General features: G+C 35.9%; 1 protein-coding gene across 2 annotated transcripts in view; it reads left to right on the top strand.

Annotated features, from left to right (window-relative positions):
- Tango1 (transport and golgi organization 1) overlaps positions 1 to 14,820 on the top strand; it is a 528,108-nt gene that overhangs the window by 367,164 nt on the left and 146,124 nt on the right. For both annotated transcript variants that reach the window (XM_090376510.1, XM_090376509.1), the window contains exon 17: positions 10,539 to 10,677. In XM_090376510.1, the coding sequence (XP_090232636.1) occupies positions 10,539 to 10,677 (139 nt within the window). The remainder of the gene's footprint in view (positions 1 to 10,538; positions 10,678 to 14,820) is intronic.

Here is a 14,820-nt window from a genome sequence, read left to right as displayed (position 1 = left end):
CCACGTTCTTGCCGTATCCTTAAATAAATGAAGATGAACCCTTCAATCGTCCTAATTGTTGGAAAACCGCACTCTAACTTGCAATTTAAACTATTAAATTCACTTTCTGTTATTTTCTGTAAAGGGTGCTATTCTATCAGTAATTAAGCTTATTTATTCAGAGCATAACAAATTGTAATACATTTTCAAAATCTCATCTGTTCTCTCTACTGTTATTGTTATTATTATTATCATTATCAGTGCAGCCACTTACACACATTCATCACTAGCAATGCTGGTGGTAAAAACTATTGCTATATCTAGTTTGAGAATGAAATACACAATGACAAAATACAAGTGTGAGCTACAAAAACTGAAAGTGTGTTGAGCTATGAATATTCATTTCTATAAATTTATTTATAATTAACACATTACTTTTACATCATGTCATATAATTAAGTTGGCTTGCTTTACTGCAGTCTAGTGGGTTGAGAAACTTTGGCACTATCATAATTTCTTTATCTCCATTAGGGAGGAGGACGAGGGATGATAGTTTTGGGTGCACCTAATGAATGTATACAGTATTCATTGAAATAGGCAGGAGTCAGACTCGATCGACTCATAAGGGTCATCTGAAAGCATAGTTAGTGGTGAACATGACCCTATCTTAGAGGGGGGCTTAGAGGGGAACAGGTATCCTGTGTGTTATCAGACACTCAGCCTAAAACACTGATGGATCCAATATCTCTCTATTACAGAAGATTTAGGAGAAGTCCAGTTGGCCTGCCTCCCTAAAATCCACTCATGCACACCTTCTCGATGGTAAGCACTGTTACGTCACTTAGGTGGCAACGAATGTGTAGAGTGGTTCTCTTCAAGACGCCTGGTCAGCGTGAAGAGGAAAAGACCAAACCCTCCAGCAATGAGAGCACAACAATACAAATGGCCCTCAGTCCCCAGCAGCTTTCACTCTCCCTCTTACGGCAGCGAGAGGATCAGAGTGGAGGCAGAGGGTGCCAAGAATCTCTGGGTACGACCAGGCTGCCATGCACGAAAATTGAACTTGGCCTGTTATAACGTACGATCACTCATCGGTGAAGACAGGATATTAGAGCTGGAAAAGGAATTAGAAAATGTGAATTGGAATATCATCGGTTTGGCTGAAACAAGAAGAAGAAATGAATCACTTATAAGTTTATCAAGTGGAAATCTGCTGTACACCAATGGAAACAGTGAAAGGAGTGAAGGTGGAGTTGGGTTTCTGGTCCATAAAGATTTTAAAAACAACATTTTGGAATTCAAAAGTACATCACCAAGGGTGTCAAGACTAATACTCAAGATTTCTAAGAGGTACAAGCTAAAGATTATAATGATTTATGCACCAACATCGAGCCATGATGATGAAGAGGTTGAAGAAATGTACACTGAAATTGAGAGTCTTCTAGATGAGCAGAAAACCCACTACACTATTATTATGGGGGACTTCAATGCTAAGGTTGGAAAAAGGCAAAACAGCGCAGAAAGAGGAACTATAGGAAATTTTGGAATTGGTGAAAGAAATAAAAGAGGTGAAAGACTTGTGGAATTTGCAGAATCTCAAGGAATGTCAGTAATGAACACTTTTTTCAAGAAAAGGGTGAACAGAAAGTGGACATGGAAGAGTCCAAATGGATTAACAACTAATGAAATCGACTTCGTCCTCACTAACAGAAGATATATTGTGAATGATGTTACCGTCCTGAATAAGGTAAATGTTGGAAGTGATCACAGAATGGTAAGATGTACACTTGATATAGATGTAGGAAAGGAAAGGAAAAAACTGACTCGAGTAAATAATACAAAGGTCTTTGAAATAACAGAGGAGGAGAAAAAGCAGTATGTACTGGAACTTAAGAACAAGTTTGAGCTTCTGCAGACTGCTCAGGACCAAGATATCGACGAGGAATATTACAACTTTCTGAAAGTGATAAAGCCCAAGAAACCTATAGGGAAACAGAAATCCAAAGAAGAAAAAATTAGTCAAGAAACACTTGTCATGATGAACCAAAGATGACAAATGAAGAGCAAGAAAAACACTGACAGGGAGAAAATTGAGTATACTGAGTTATGCAAAGCCATTAGAAAGAGACTCAGAGAGGACATAAGAAGATTTAACACAAGAAAAGTAGAACAAGCATTAAGGGAAAACAAAGGATTTAAATCAGCAGCCATGAGCAGTAATACAGAAAGACAAATGATACTGAAACTGAAGAATAGCAATGGTGTACTTATAAACAGCAGAGAAGGCATAATTCAAATAGCAGAAGACTACTATAGAGAATTATACAAGGAGCGAGGGAATGATACCAGCAGTGGGGAAGATGGATTGCAAAGTAGCAACACATACGACATACCCGATATTCTTCCTGATGAGGTAGAACATGCATTGAAGAAAATGAAGAATCGGAAAGCCCCGGGGGAAGATGAAGTTACTGTAGAGTTGTTAAAATTGGGAGGAAGAGACATAACACAAAAACTGGCAAGGCTCTTCACAAAGTGCATTAGAAAAGGTGTGATGCCTATGCAGTGGAATAATGCAATCATAGTTTTGCTGCATAAGAAAGGAGATAAATCAGAAATCGGAAATTATAGACCAATTAGCTTGTTATCCCATATCTACAAGTTGTTCACAAGGGTCATTACTAACAGATTAGAAAGAATACTTGATGAGAATCAACCGAAAGAGCAAGCTGGCTTTAGGACAGGATTCTCAACTATGGATCACCTTCACGTAATATCACAGGTAATGGAGAAAGCAAATGAATATAAAACACCATTATGCCTGGCATTTGTGGATTATAAAAAGGCATTTGACTCCATACAGCATAAGGCAATGTTTCGGGCACTGGAAAGACAAGGCATGGATACTCCATATATTATGATTTTGAAGAAAATATATGAGAGTGCTACATCCTTTATTAGACTAAACAAAGACAGTAGGAAATTTAAAATCGAGAAAGGAGTTCGACAAGGAGACACAATATCTCCGAAGCTGTTTACTGCTGCCCTTGAGGAAGCTTTCAGAAGATTAGACTGGTCGCAGAAAGGAGTCAATGTGAACGGAGAGTACCTAAACCATTTACGATTTGCAGATGACATTGTGGTCATAAGCCACGATCCCAAAGAATTAGAGGAAAATCTTAATCAGTTATGCACAGTTATTAAGGATTTTGGACTAAAGATGAATATGGCTAAAACAAAAGTAATGATGAACAAGTATGCCACAGAAAGGGAAATAATGATTGAAGGAGCAGTAATTGAAAAGGTGGAGTCATGTACTTATCTGGGACAAGTTATTAGCTGTAATAATGATAAATGGCTGGAAGTCAAGAGAAGAATAAATTTTGGATGGATAGCATTCAGGAAATATAGTCACATACTGAAGAGCAATATCCCAGTTTGTCTGAAACGTAAAATAATGAATCAATGTATACTCCCCACCATGACTTATGGAAGTGAAACTTGGGCACTCACGAAAAGAATGGAAGAGAAGCTAAGAACTACACAGTGAAGAATGGAACGAATTATATTGGGAATCAGACTGTTAGATAAGAAGAGAAACACATGGATTAGGCAGCAAACTCAAGTAAAGGACATTCTTATCAAAACTAAAAAACTAAAATGGTCTTGGGCAGGACACATAGCTCGAAGACATGATGACAGATGGACTAAGAAAATAACAGAATGGTACCCAAGAGGAGCTAGAAGAAAACCTGGAAGACAAAGGCAGAGATGGATAGATGAAATTCATGAGTTTTTGAGTAGTAAATGGATGGCCAGTGCTCAAAACAGAAGGAACTGGAAAGTTGCTGGAGAGGCCTTCATCCTGCAGTGGATTGAAAATGGCTGATGATGATGACGATGACCCTATCTTAGCAACAGTTTTGCTTTTAGGGCAACTAGAACAGGAGCCAGGTTAATCTCTACACAGAATATAAATTGTTGAGGCATGAAGCTTATTGATCAGCCAGTTTACAAAGTCGTAACTTTTGTCATGTCCACTGTTGGGGCAGTGGGTGGAGGATATATATCCTACCTATGCATTTAAGGTCATTGATTCCATGTTTAAAGACATTAGTAGTGCTTCATAAAGGTGAATGTTAGTTGAAAAAAGGTTAGTGTCCAACTAGTGGACATGGGATTTTTTAAGATAGAATTTTTAAAAAGGATGAAACCCTCACCATCTTGTTTATTATCTCTTGTGACTGAAAAAAAATCTTGATGTCTGAACTGGTTTATATGCCCTTCCATGTTTTCAGCCTTGTTCCTTAGGCTTCTGACATTTTGGAAGGTACTGTGGAATGTTACTGCTTTTAGTATTAATTTAGTAGTGACAAATGATGCCAGGAAGCAAGCTTGCCTTGAAAAGGCAAAAAATAAAAATAACTACTCATCATTTGTCCATTCTCTCATAATTTGTCTAATCCTTCCTTAAAATTTATTCAAACTACCACTTCCACAATACCAGATGGAAGTTCATTCCAGCATTGAATAACTCTCTGGGTGAAAGCAAATTTTTATACATTTATCCCACAGTTATCCTTTTTCAAATTAAACATATATCTATTTATGTGCATCACCAAGAAAGAATAAGGATGCTATAGAAAATTAATAAATATTCATTAATTTTGTCAGCAACCTGAATAGGATTATTAATTTGGCCATCCATATCTAGTGGAGCAATATGATTCATCTCTTTCCTTCTAGCCAACAAGAAAAGTGTTAACATAAGCAAACATTTCTTTGCTGCTTCTTCTCTTTGTGTCATTGACAGGAACTTGTGGGTTGCACACTAGCAAGATTTTGTGGATTTCTTTTTTTCCACAGTGTGCTGATGGGATTTACTCAAAAATTTAACTACCATCAAGGATAAACGGTTTTTGCTTTTGTAAAGGTGACTACGGTGGTCTGAGACAGTTTTTAAATTGTATACAGTGGGACCAACAGCAAATTCCAAATAGGAAGTATTCAAAGAATTAATCTTGGTGGTTACTAGGCTTTTCATACCAACTAAGAAATATTGTTCAAGGTTTAGGCCTAAATGGATGTCAGATGAACAAATGAGACTCGTGGCATAGAAGAAAAATGCATGGGATGCATCTAAATTATCAGGTCACACGGAAGCTTATGGTAGATATAAGCTCATCTGTAATCAAGTCACAAAGGAGGTTAGGCCGGCAAACGATGGAAAGAAAAACAGCAAATAGTTCTTTACTTATGTGAACTCCAGACGGAAGGGGATGAATCAGATTGGTCCCCTTGATATCGACGGTTCGACTGTTGAGGATCCTGCTCAGGTTGCTGACAAACTTAATGAGTATTTTGCATCTACATTCACACATGAGGAGTTATTCAGAGAGAGGAATGCCAGAATTTGATAAACTTCTGGCAGGGAGCTAAATGATTTCGTAATAACTGAGAGCAAAGTGGAGAAGAAATTGTTGAAGATAAACATAAGAAACGCACCTATCCAGAGTTACATTAAAGGAGACAGCAAAGGAAGTAAGCAAACCCTTAGCCATAATTATTAGGGCTTCCTTGGTGAGGAGAGGTCCCCATGGAATGTAGATGTACAAATGTGACCCCAATTCACAAGGGAGGATCAAAGGAGGAACAAGGGGTGCTCTTACAAAGAAAAGCTTAATTTCTGCAAATTGCATTGTCTGAAGACTTGGGCACCTGCAATGTGATCTGACTGAGGTGTATAAGGCTTTGAATGGTTTGAGCAAGCACAATGCTGATGGCATTCTTCCTCTTGCCTAGATTAGTTGCCTGAAGGGACATAAATTCAAATTGAGGAAAGACGTTGTGGAATAGATGTGTGGAAATTTACCTTTAGCCAGCGGGTGGTTGTTTGCTGGAACAAACTTCCATCTGTCGTTGTAGAAGTTGACAGTTTAAATAAATTCAAGGCAGAACTAGACAAACATTTGGAGTTAGTGAATGGGTGAAATGGGAAGGGTGTTTTTTTTTTTTTTCTTTTGGCTGATGCTATATAAACTTGCTTTCTTGCATCATATGCTTATGCTAATGCTAATTGCTTATATTAGCCAAAGACTTCTCACAATCTCCCTTGCTTGCTTATTTCCACTCCCTCTCCCCTTAGCAAATTGATTGAAGACTAGTTTATACTTATTGTAAGCTTTTGTGTCCTCTGATAATTTATAATAACCCCATATATTGTTCATCTCTGCCAGTGGTCTCATCAGTTCATCTGATCTATTTTGGTCTAAACCCTGAACAATATCTCTTAGTTGGTACATAAAGCTTAGTAACTTCTACAACTACTTCCTTGAATACTTGCCATTTAGAATTTTAAAACTGTCTGAGACCATTGCAGTTGTCTTTTCAAAAGCAAAAATATCATATCAGTATGTTGTTGTCACTGTCATATAATTGTTACTGTACCTGAAGATTCTTAATGCATGAAGAGTCACTGTTGATAATCAGATCAAGAGTATTGCTTTAGCTTGTTGGCTAACATGTTGGTATTGAAAACAGTCACCGAATAAAGTGGATCTATTTATTTATCCACAAGTTTCAGTCAATATCTGGAAAATTACAATCACTCATTATAAGACATTCTGATTTACTGTTCCACTCTATTTGTCTATATGGTTGTTCACTTTGCTCATTACAGTCATTTGCCCTAAAAAATACTTTATTTTAATTTTTGTTTTGCCATTGCTTATACAGTGGATTCCAGTTATTTGGGCTACCGGTTAATCAGGGCAGCTGTTTATTTGGTGCAAATCTTAAACAGAACCCACTACTTTGCTTAATTGGGACAACATGCCATTTAATCAGGGCAGGAAACCACAGAACTCAAGATTACTCAACGACTGTCTCCGACCATACCTCGTGGTTCAGTCAGATTTCTGGAGGTCACAACCATAAAATAATAAAAACAATTAGCGGTCACCTTTTTATTGGTCTTTTCTGTTAGGGCAATCTATCATAAACGAATAGTAAACTCGATCTTATTGAATTTGCAATAATACCAACAACTGGAATTCTGTGGGTTATTATGGTGCAATGTGTTTACACTTCCATGAAATCTTCAATCATATAAAAAAAAAATTAATTTTCAGAATCTTCTCTTCATTCCTGTTTTTAAAGCTTCATAACTTGTTACTCCGTTCTCACTTGTGCGTATCGTGTTACTTGCAATTTGTGTGTGCCATGTTCTTTGTTATTGATTGCTTATCTTTGTACTGTTTTAAATTTTAACCCCCACCCACAAATGTCAGTGAACAGAAATGTCAACTAGTTAGTATGTACATATTACAGTACATACTAACTAGTTGTATCATCATGTATATTCTTCCGATTTTCACGTATCATTTAATTTTTTAATTGGTAAGGTAATAAAGGGTAAATTTGTGCTTCATATATCTTTATTTTTATAGCCTGTGGATAATATTCCTCCAATTTTTGCTAATTATAATTGCTGTTTAATATAATTAAAATTCAATTCACAAACGTGATCACAATGACCGGTGCTTACTACAAATTGTATAGTGAGCGGTACTTTACTGTGTGAGTACATCGTAACATGAACCAGTTGTAAAGCAGGGGTCCACTGTATTTTTAGCTATTTATGTGAAACTTTGCTTAATCAGGCCAAAATGCACCAGTCCCGATGTGTCCCAATAATCGGAATCAACTGTATTACATGTATCTGACTCATCAGTACACTAGCAACCTGTCAACTGGGTACCCTGCCTGAGATTCTGTGTGCTTATTAGCAAAGAGCATGACTCTTCATTTTTCCTCCCCCCCCACCCCTGTCCTTTCTAGTACATATTCAGATTCTGCATTTCCTATACCAGAGTGGCACTGTTTCTAATATCCCTAAAAAATGTCCACATTTGATGACTTGGCCAATACTTCAGGTTTATCAAATTTATTACTGTCCTCATAGCAATAATTTACAAGCAAGTATATGTGTGCCTGTTTTTACTTAATATCCTTTGCATAGCCCATATATGCTTGTTGCACACACGAGGATCCCCAACAGACCTTTTAATCCCTCCCCTCACACCTTGCTTTCTGGACTGTTGCGTGTCCCAATAAAAGCACTGTGGGAATCAATTTTGCTGCTGCTATTAAACTATCAGTGCATGTATATCTCTCCAAAGTAGCTATTTTCCAACTTGACTAACATTGCTCTGATAGCATCTGCAAATATTCTTCCACCCCTTATATTTATGCGTATCTCATTCTTTTAAAAATAGTCTCTCTTGTTAACAAGTAAACAGCATGCTAGGAAAATTCTGTTCCATTAATCAGCCAAAAAAAAAAAAAAAAAGGAAAAACTTCCCATTTCACCCATCCGTTCAGTTTAAAAGTTTATCTAGTTCTTCCTTGAATTTATTTAAGCTATCAATTTTCACAACAACAGATGGAAGTTTGCTCCAGCAAGCAATCAATCACCTACTAGTTAAAGGCAAATTTCTGCACATCTATTCTACAACTGTCTTTCCTCAATTTGAATTTACTACCCCTCATTGAGCTTGCTCAAACCATTCAAGGCCTTATACACCTCATCAGATCACCTTGGAGGTGCCTAGTCTCCAGACTCTGGAATTTGCAGAACTTAAACCTTTCCTGGTAAGAGCAGCCCTTTGTTCCCTCACCAGTCTCGTTGCCTTTCTCTGTACTCGTTCCAGCAGCTCTGCATCCTTCCTGAAATGAAGTGTCGCACCTGTATGCGGTACTCAAGGTGTGGCCTAACCATTGCCTTATACAAAGGGATAATGACCTCCTTATCCATGCTTTGATTGACAATTGATTAATAATGCTTTCACGTATTTTTCCTATCATGTCTGGGAAGAATTCCAGACACTTTCAAATTTGTTTCTAACTCACCTTTTCCTCATCATTGCCCCATACCTGTTAAGTAAATCTTCAGACCTTTTCTTAATCAGCAATATCACCTTTTGTGCTCTTAAATAATAATGTTTACAATGTCCTTAACTTTACCTCTTGTAGACATACCCTTGTCCTATTCTGTCTGTCCTTTTTGCACATTATATTTTCCTGAGAATAGAGTAATTTACAATAGCTACTTCCTGTGGAAACAGTGCTTTCCACCTTTAATGATTCTGCTGTATTGTATAATGCATGAGTGTTGGTTTTAGTATTGAGGAAACCATCATAGCTAAGCATGATGGTTTCCTCATTATTAATTCCTTTGAAGACATTGTCTTTTCTTCAAGCTCTCATATTTGCATATCAGAATGCTAAATTTTGACTTAATCTCTTCACACTCTCTGCATAAAACTCACAAACACATCTCCTTTGTCTTTATCATGTCATTAAAAAGATGCCTCTGCAAATATGGTGCAAGTGAGGCATACTCTAAACCTTGATTTTCAGGAGATTGCCCTTGAATTGTCTTTGTTTTGCTGTTCTAGTTTGAGGAATGATTTTAAGTTTAAATTTAAATTAAAAATACCACACTAAACTGAGAGGTACATAAGTACAATAATGTTGTTATTCTACTTGATGGTTCCTGATGATGCGGTTAGTCCCTTGGTGGATGGAGAAAGAAACTAATAAACTGGCCATTCAGTGTATATCTCAGCAACATGACATAGTGTAAAAAAAAACTTTATGGAAATCCTAAAGTCTCAAAACTTGATTAGACATGTTCAGCAGACAACTTGTTAGTCAAGACCCGCTAATTTTCGTAAAATTGGACAAATGCTAATTTATTGTGATTTTTTTCTTGTAGAGGATCTGTGTTCTCATTTTGAATTTAAAATCGATCTTGTGAATTTTAACCAAATAGGATTTGGTTAAAATTTTTGTAATTTTAAATTTTTTAGAATTTAAAATTCCAAATTTCAAAAAAAATTCCTAATTTTGTTTATACCCTTGGGGTATAAATGAAAAGCCCCCATCAAGCTTCAGTAAATCATCTCCCTTTATACTTCTATTATTTCCCCATGCATGGATTTAGGATCAAAGCTTACTTTTATTCCTTCATCCTCTTACTAGGTTTATTTCATTTCAATACTATTCTAATTGTATCTCACCCGGATGCAGCCATTCCTGAAGAAAAAATCTCAGGTAAGAGAATTTCGGCCTTAAAATATAATATTTCTAAAATTTAAAATTCCAAAAATACTTCTTAATAGTCTATGCTATCCTATTTGGTTAAAATTACAATATTGATTTTAAATTCAAAATAAGAACACAGATCCTCTACAAAAAAAAAAATCACAATAAATTAGCACTTGTCTGATTTTATGAAAATTAGCGGGTCTCGACTACACAAGTTTTCTGCCCAATGTGTATATCAGCTTGTGTAAAATTTAATTCTAAGTATGTTTCTGATCACCACATTATGTTGTAAATACAGTATATGTTGCATTATGTTTATTATCTTATATGGATGTGGGTTATTATCTATATGGACTGTTATACATTTAACATTTCAAAAAACGAAGTTATTGCTCACATGTGACATTATGTATTTTATATTTACATTTTTATTTTTTATGTCTTATTAGTACAAATTGCAGAAAAAGAGTCTACTATAGAAAAACTGAAAATTAATTATACACAAGCTCTTCAGGACAAGATTGAAGCTCAAACAAAACTGGATGTATTATCAAGCTATTTCAAAGAAAAAGAAGTCCAACTTCAAAAGTATGTTGTCAGTTCAAAATATAATTTTTAAGATACAAATAAACCACACTTCCAGATCTTTACAATGTTGTGTAAAATGTACAAAATTTAGCGACATGTTAGTTTTAATAAGAGTCAGTTTTCTTATTTTTCGTTTTTAAAATTAGTTGCACACCTCTTTATTCTGATTAGACATTGGCTTTTCATGAATGAGTCTCTCCCCAGGGCAAGAGATAAATGCAGCATCGATAAGACTAACTTCTGTGCTAACTAGTAAACTTCACTCAAGCTTTGTTTTTTCTCTCTCTCTCTCTCTCTCTCTCTCTCTCTCTCCCTCCTGCTGGAATATGAAGAGGAAGGCATTCACATCTGTGTGTTAGAAAATGACATTCATTACCATAATAATAATAGTATTCGCCATATTCACCTTGGTCCTTGAGGGTTTTGCAGACATTCTCTCAGATATGTCAAACTTTGCTTGCTATCTGGGAGTTTAAAATGGTGATGGAACTGATATTTGGGTGCCACTCAAGTCAAGGGGACCTAATTTCGGCGAAGTCCGGTTAGTCTGTGACAGCCAAAACCTCTGCTTGCAACTTCACGATGGTGGGACTGTTAGTAACTGTGCGAATATGACACCCCCCCCCATGTGCAAGTCCTGAACCGTATTTCAGTCACGGCATTGAAATACAATTATAGTTATTCGAATCGGTCACTTTATTGAATAAATAATATTAGAAAATTATTAGATTCAGTCACTTTATAGAATCAAATTTCAAAGAACCGATTCAAATCAAATTTTTTTTGAATGCCTCTGATCTTTTTCTAAAGCACATTTCTGGAGGCCACATTTATAGAGGTCACAACCATAAAACAATAAAAACAATTTGTAGTTTCTGGTTTATTGGGCTTTTCTGTTAATGCAATTCTGTTAGTGCAATAAACGGGTAGTAAACTCGATCTTATTGCATTTGCAATGATATCAATAGCTGGAATTCTGTGTTTTCAAGTTATTATGGTGAAATGTGTTTCCCCTTCACTGAAATCTGCTCTTCATTTCTATATCTAAACTTCGTCTCACTTGCGTGTGTCGTGTTCTTTGTTATTGATCGACGCTTATCTTTTTTACTGTTTTAAATTTTACTGCCCAAAAAAAAATGTCAGTGAACAGAAAGAGACTGAATTTGAGTGTAAGACATAAGTTACGAATTATAGAAACGTACAATAAATTAAACTTAGGTAATATGTCTCAAAGGGAAGTGGCAGTAAAATTAGGAGTGCCTTGGTCATCTTTATCAAAATTATTAAAATCATTTCACACATTAAACACTAATGTGATTAGTGAAACCAGAAAAGGGAAGTGTGAAGGGAAATGCCAAACAGTAGATGAAGCTCTGTCGTTTGGTTCAAACAGGCCAGCTCATTTAATGCACCAATCAATCGTAGCATTCTTCTTCAAAAAGCTAGTGATTTTGCTGATAAACTACATGAAGAGTTTAAGGTTACAAACAGATGACTGACAAGATGGAAGGAGAGGCATGATACTGTTTACAAAAAATTCACGGAGAAAAACAGGATTCTGATGGTTCTGCAGCTGACACCTGGTTGAAAACCTCTTAGCAAACTGTGTTAAGCACTTATAATCCGGAAAACGTTTTTAATACAGATGAAACAGGGTTGTACTACTGAGCTAACCCAAAACCACTGCATGATTTTTAAAAATTCTACTGCATCTGCAGGAAAGAAGATCAAGGAGAGGGTTACAGTTCTTTTACCATGCAACATGGCCAGAACTATCAAGATGAAGCCATTAGTCATAGGCAAGAGTAAATCGCCTAGGTGTTTTAAAGGAGTAAAACAGCTGCCTGTTGAATATGCCAATAATGCCAACACTTGGATGACAGCTTCTTTATTTGAAGATTATCTTCATAAATAGGATTTGCAATTGGATAAGAAAAACAAAAAAATTGCATTGGTTTTGAACAACTGCCCAGCTCATCCAAAGCTGACTTTTAGAAACATTGAATTAGTTTTTCTATCTTTAAATACCACATCACTGATTCAGCCTCTCGACTAGGGGATAATAAAAACCTTTAAGCCCTTTTATAGATTTGATGTGAAGCGAAGAATCATCCAGTCTATAGATGAAGGTTTGAGAATATCATTTGATATCGCAAAGCATATAACTGTTCTAGATGCACTTCATATGACAATGAGGGCCTGGAATGAAGTTTCTGAAACCTGCATTAGCAACTGTTTCAAAAAATGTGGATTAATTATTCCTGATGGTCAACTAAGTCACGATACTGATCACGTTATGAAAAGCCTGAAGACATGGGTAAACAGGAGTTTAATGATTGGATGGACGTAGATGGTGATCTACAGGTTACTACAGCTTTAACAGATGAAGAAATTGCCGTCTGTTACTGATAATTTCATCATGGAGGAGGAGGAAAATGAAGATGAACCCTAAGAATTCCAGGTACAAAACAGCAAACGTGTGAAGCTATAGCCGTCCTGAGGAGAGCGTTGGAAGAAACTGGTGGAAGTGATTGTGAATGTAGACTGTTATACAATATTGAAAAATCGATAAATAGACTTTGTAGTGGTAATTTAAAGCACTCTAAAATAAATGACTATTTTAAATTAATCATATTACAAAGTGTTAAGTTTAATTAATATGTATATGATATAGTTTAGGGCTAAAGCCTCAGATTATGTAAAGAGTTAACTAATGTACAAGTTAGTGCAATTGCATCATTTCAGTACATAGCCAACTACTTAAGCAGTTATAAATTGGAATCATTAAGTATATTTCATATTGTGAATACCTTCACAACTTGTTGCCATGATATTGCACTGCCTCGAATAAGTAACACTTCATCATAGGAGAAGGCTATTGTTGCTTATTCTCAGCGGATACCATCACCCATACAGCACCATTTCAGAGCTAGTTGGCTCCTCATCAGTGGGTGGGCAGGTACCCTGGTGTCGCAATGATGACAACTTAGTTGCGAAGTATAAATCCACAATATGAGAGATGCCTGATGGTGTGGAGTAATTTAGATTATGATATAGTTTAGGGATAAAGCCTCAGGTTATGGAAAGAGTTAACTAATGTACAAGTTAGTGCAATTGCATCATTTCAATACATAGCCAACTACTTAAGTAGTTATAAATTGGCATCATTAAGTATATCTCATATTGTGAATACCTTTACAATGAGTTGCCATTATATTGCATTACCTCAAATAAGTAACACTTCACCATAGGAGAAGACTATTGTTGCTTATTCTCAGCAGATACCATCACCCATACAGCACCGTTTTGGAGCTAGTTGGCTATGTACTGAAATGATGCAATTGCACTAACTTGTACATTAGTTAACTCTTTACATAACCTGAGGCTTTAGCCCTAGAGAATAAGCAACAATAGTCTTCTTCTGTGGTGAAGTGTTACTTATTCGAGGTAGTGCAATATCATGGCAACAAGTTGTGAAGGTATTCACAATATGAGATATACTTAATGATGCCAGTTTATAACTACTTATGTAGTTGGCTATGTACTGAAATGATGCAATTGCACCAACTTGTACATTAATGTGTATATTAATTATGTACGCAAGCATAAATTTATTTTTATTTATTTTTCTAACCTGTGGATAATATTCTTTCGATTTTCACGTATCATTTAATTGGTAATAAACGTTTGTAATAAAGTATAAATTTGTGCTTTATATCTTTATTTTTATAGCCTCTGGATATTTGTCGATTTTTGCTTATTAGAATTTCCATTTATTAGAATCTAAATTCAATTTGCAAATGCGATCACTATAACTGGCACTTACTGGACTTCTATAACCATTACTGAGTGTTTTTAGCAGGACATCTTGGAATGTATTGTTTTCTTCCACTTCAAGTTTGAACCTAATGTTTTGGTGCTGCCTATTGAGATTCTTTTTGAACTTCTGCAAGAAATTCAGCCCCTTAGATGTCATTTACGCTATATTCAGGCATGGTCAGAAAAGTGACAGCTTTTCTTTAATCCAGCAAAGTGCAAGGTCTTACACCTGGGGAACAGTAAACCAAAAATAACTTATACACTTGGTGGAGTTGAACTAAGGTCAGAAGTGAAAGAAAAGGATTTGGGAGTTACGATACAGTC

This window comes from Mastigoproctus giganteus, chromosome 6 (assembly GCF_048544385.1).
Source record: "Mastigoproctus giganteus isolate SK-2022 chromosome 6, ASM4854438v1, whole genome shotgun sequence".
NCBI lineage: Eukaryota > Metazoa > Arthropoda > Arachnida > Uropygi > Thelyphonidae > Mastigoproctus > Mastigoproctus giganteus.
This window is presented reverse-complemented; position numbering and strand designations above follow the sequence as displayed.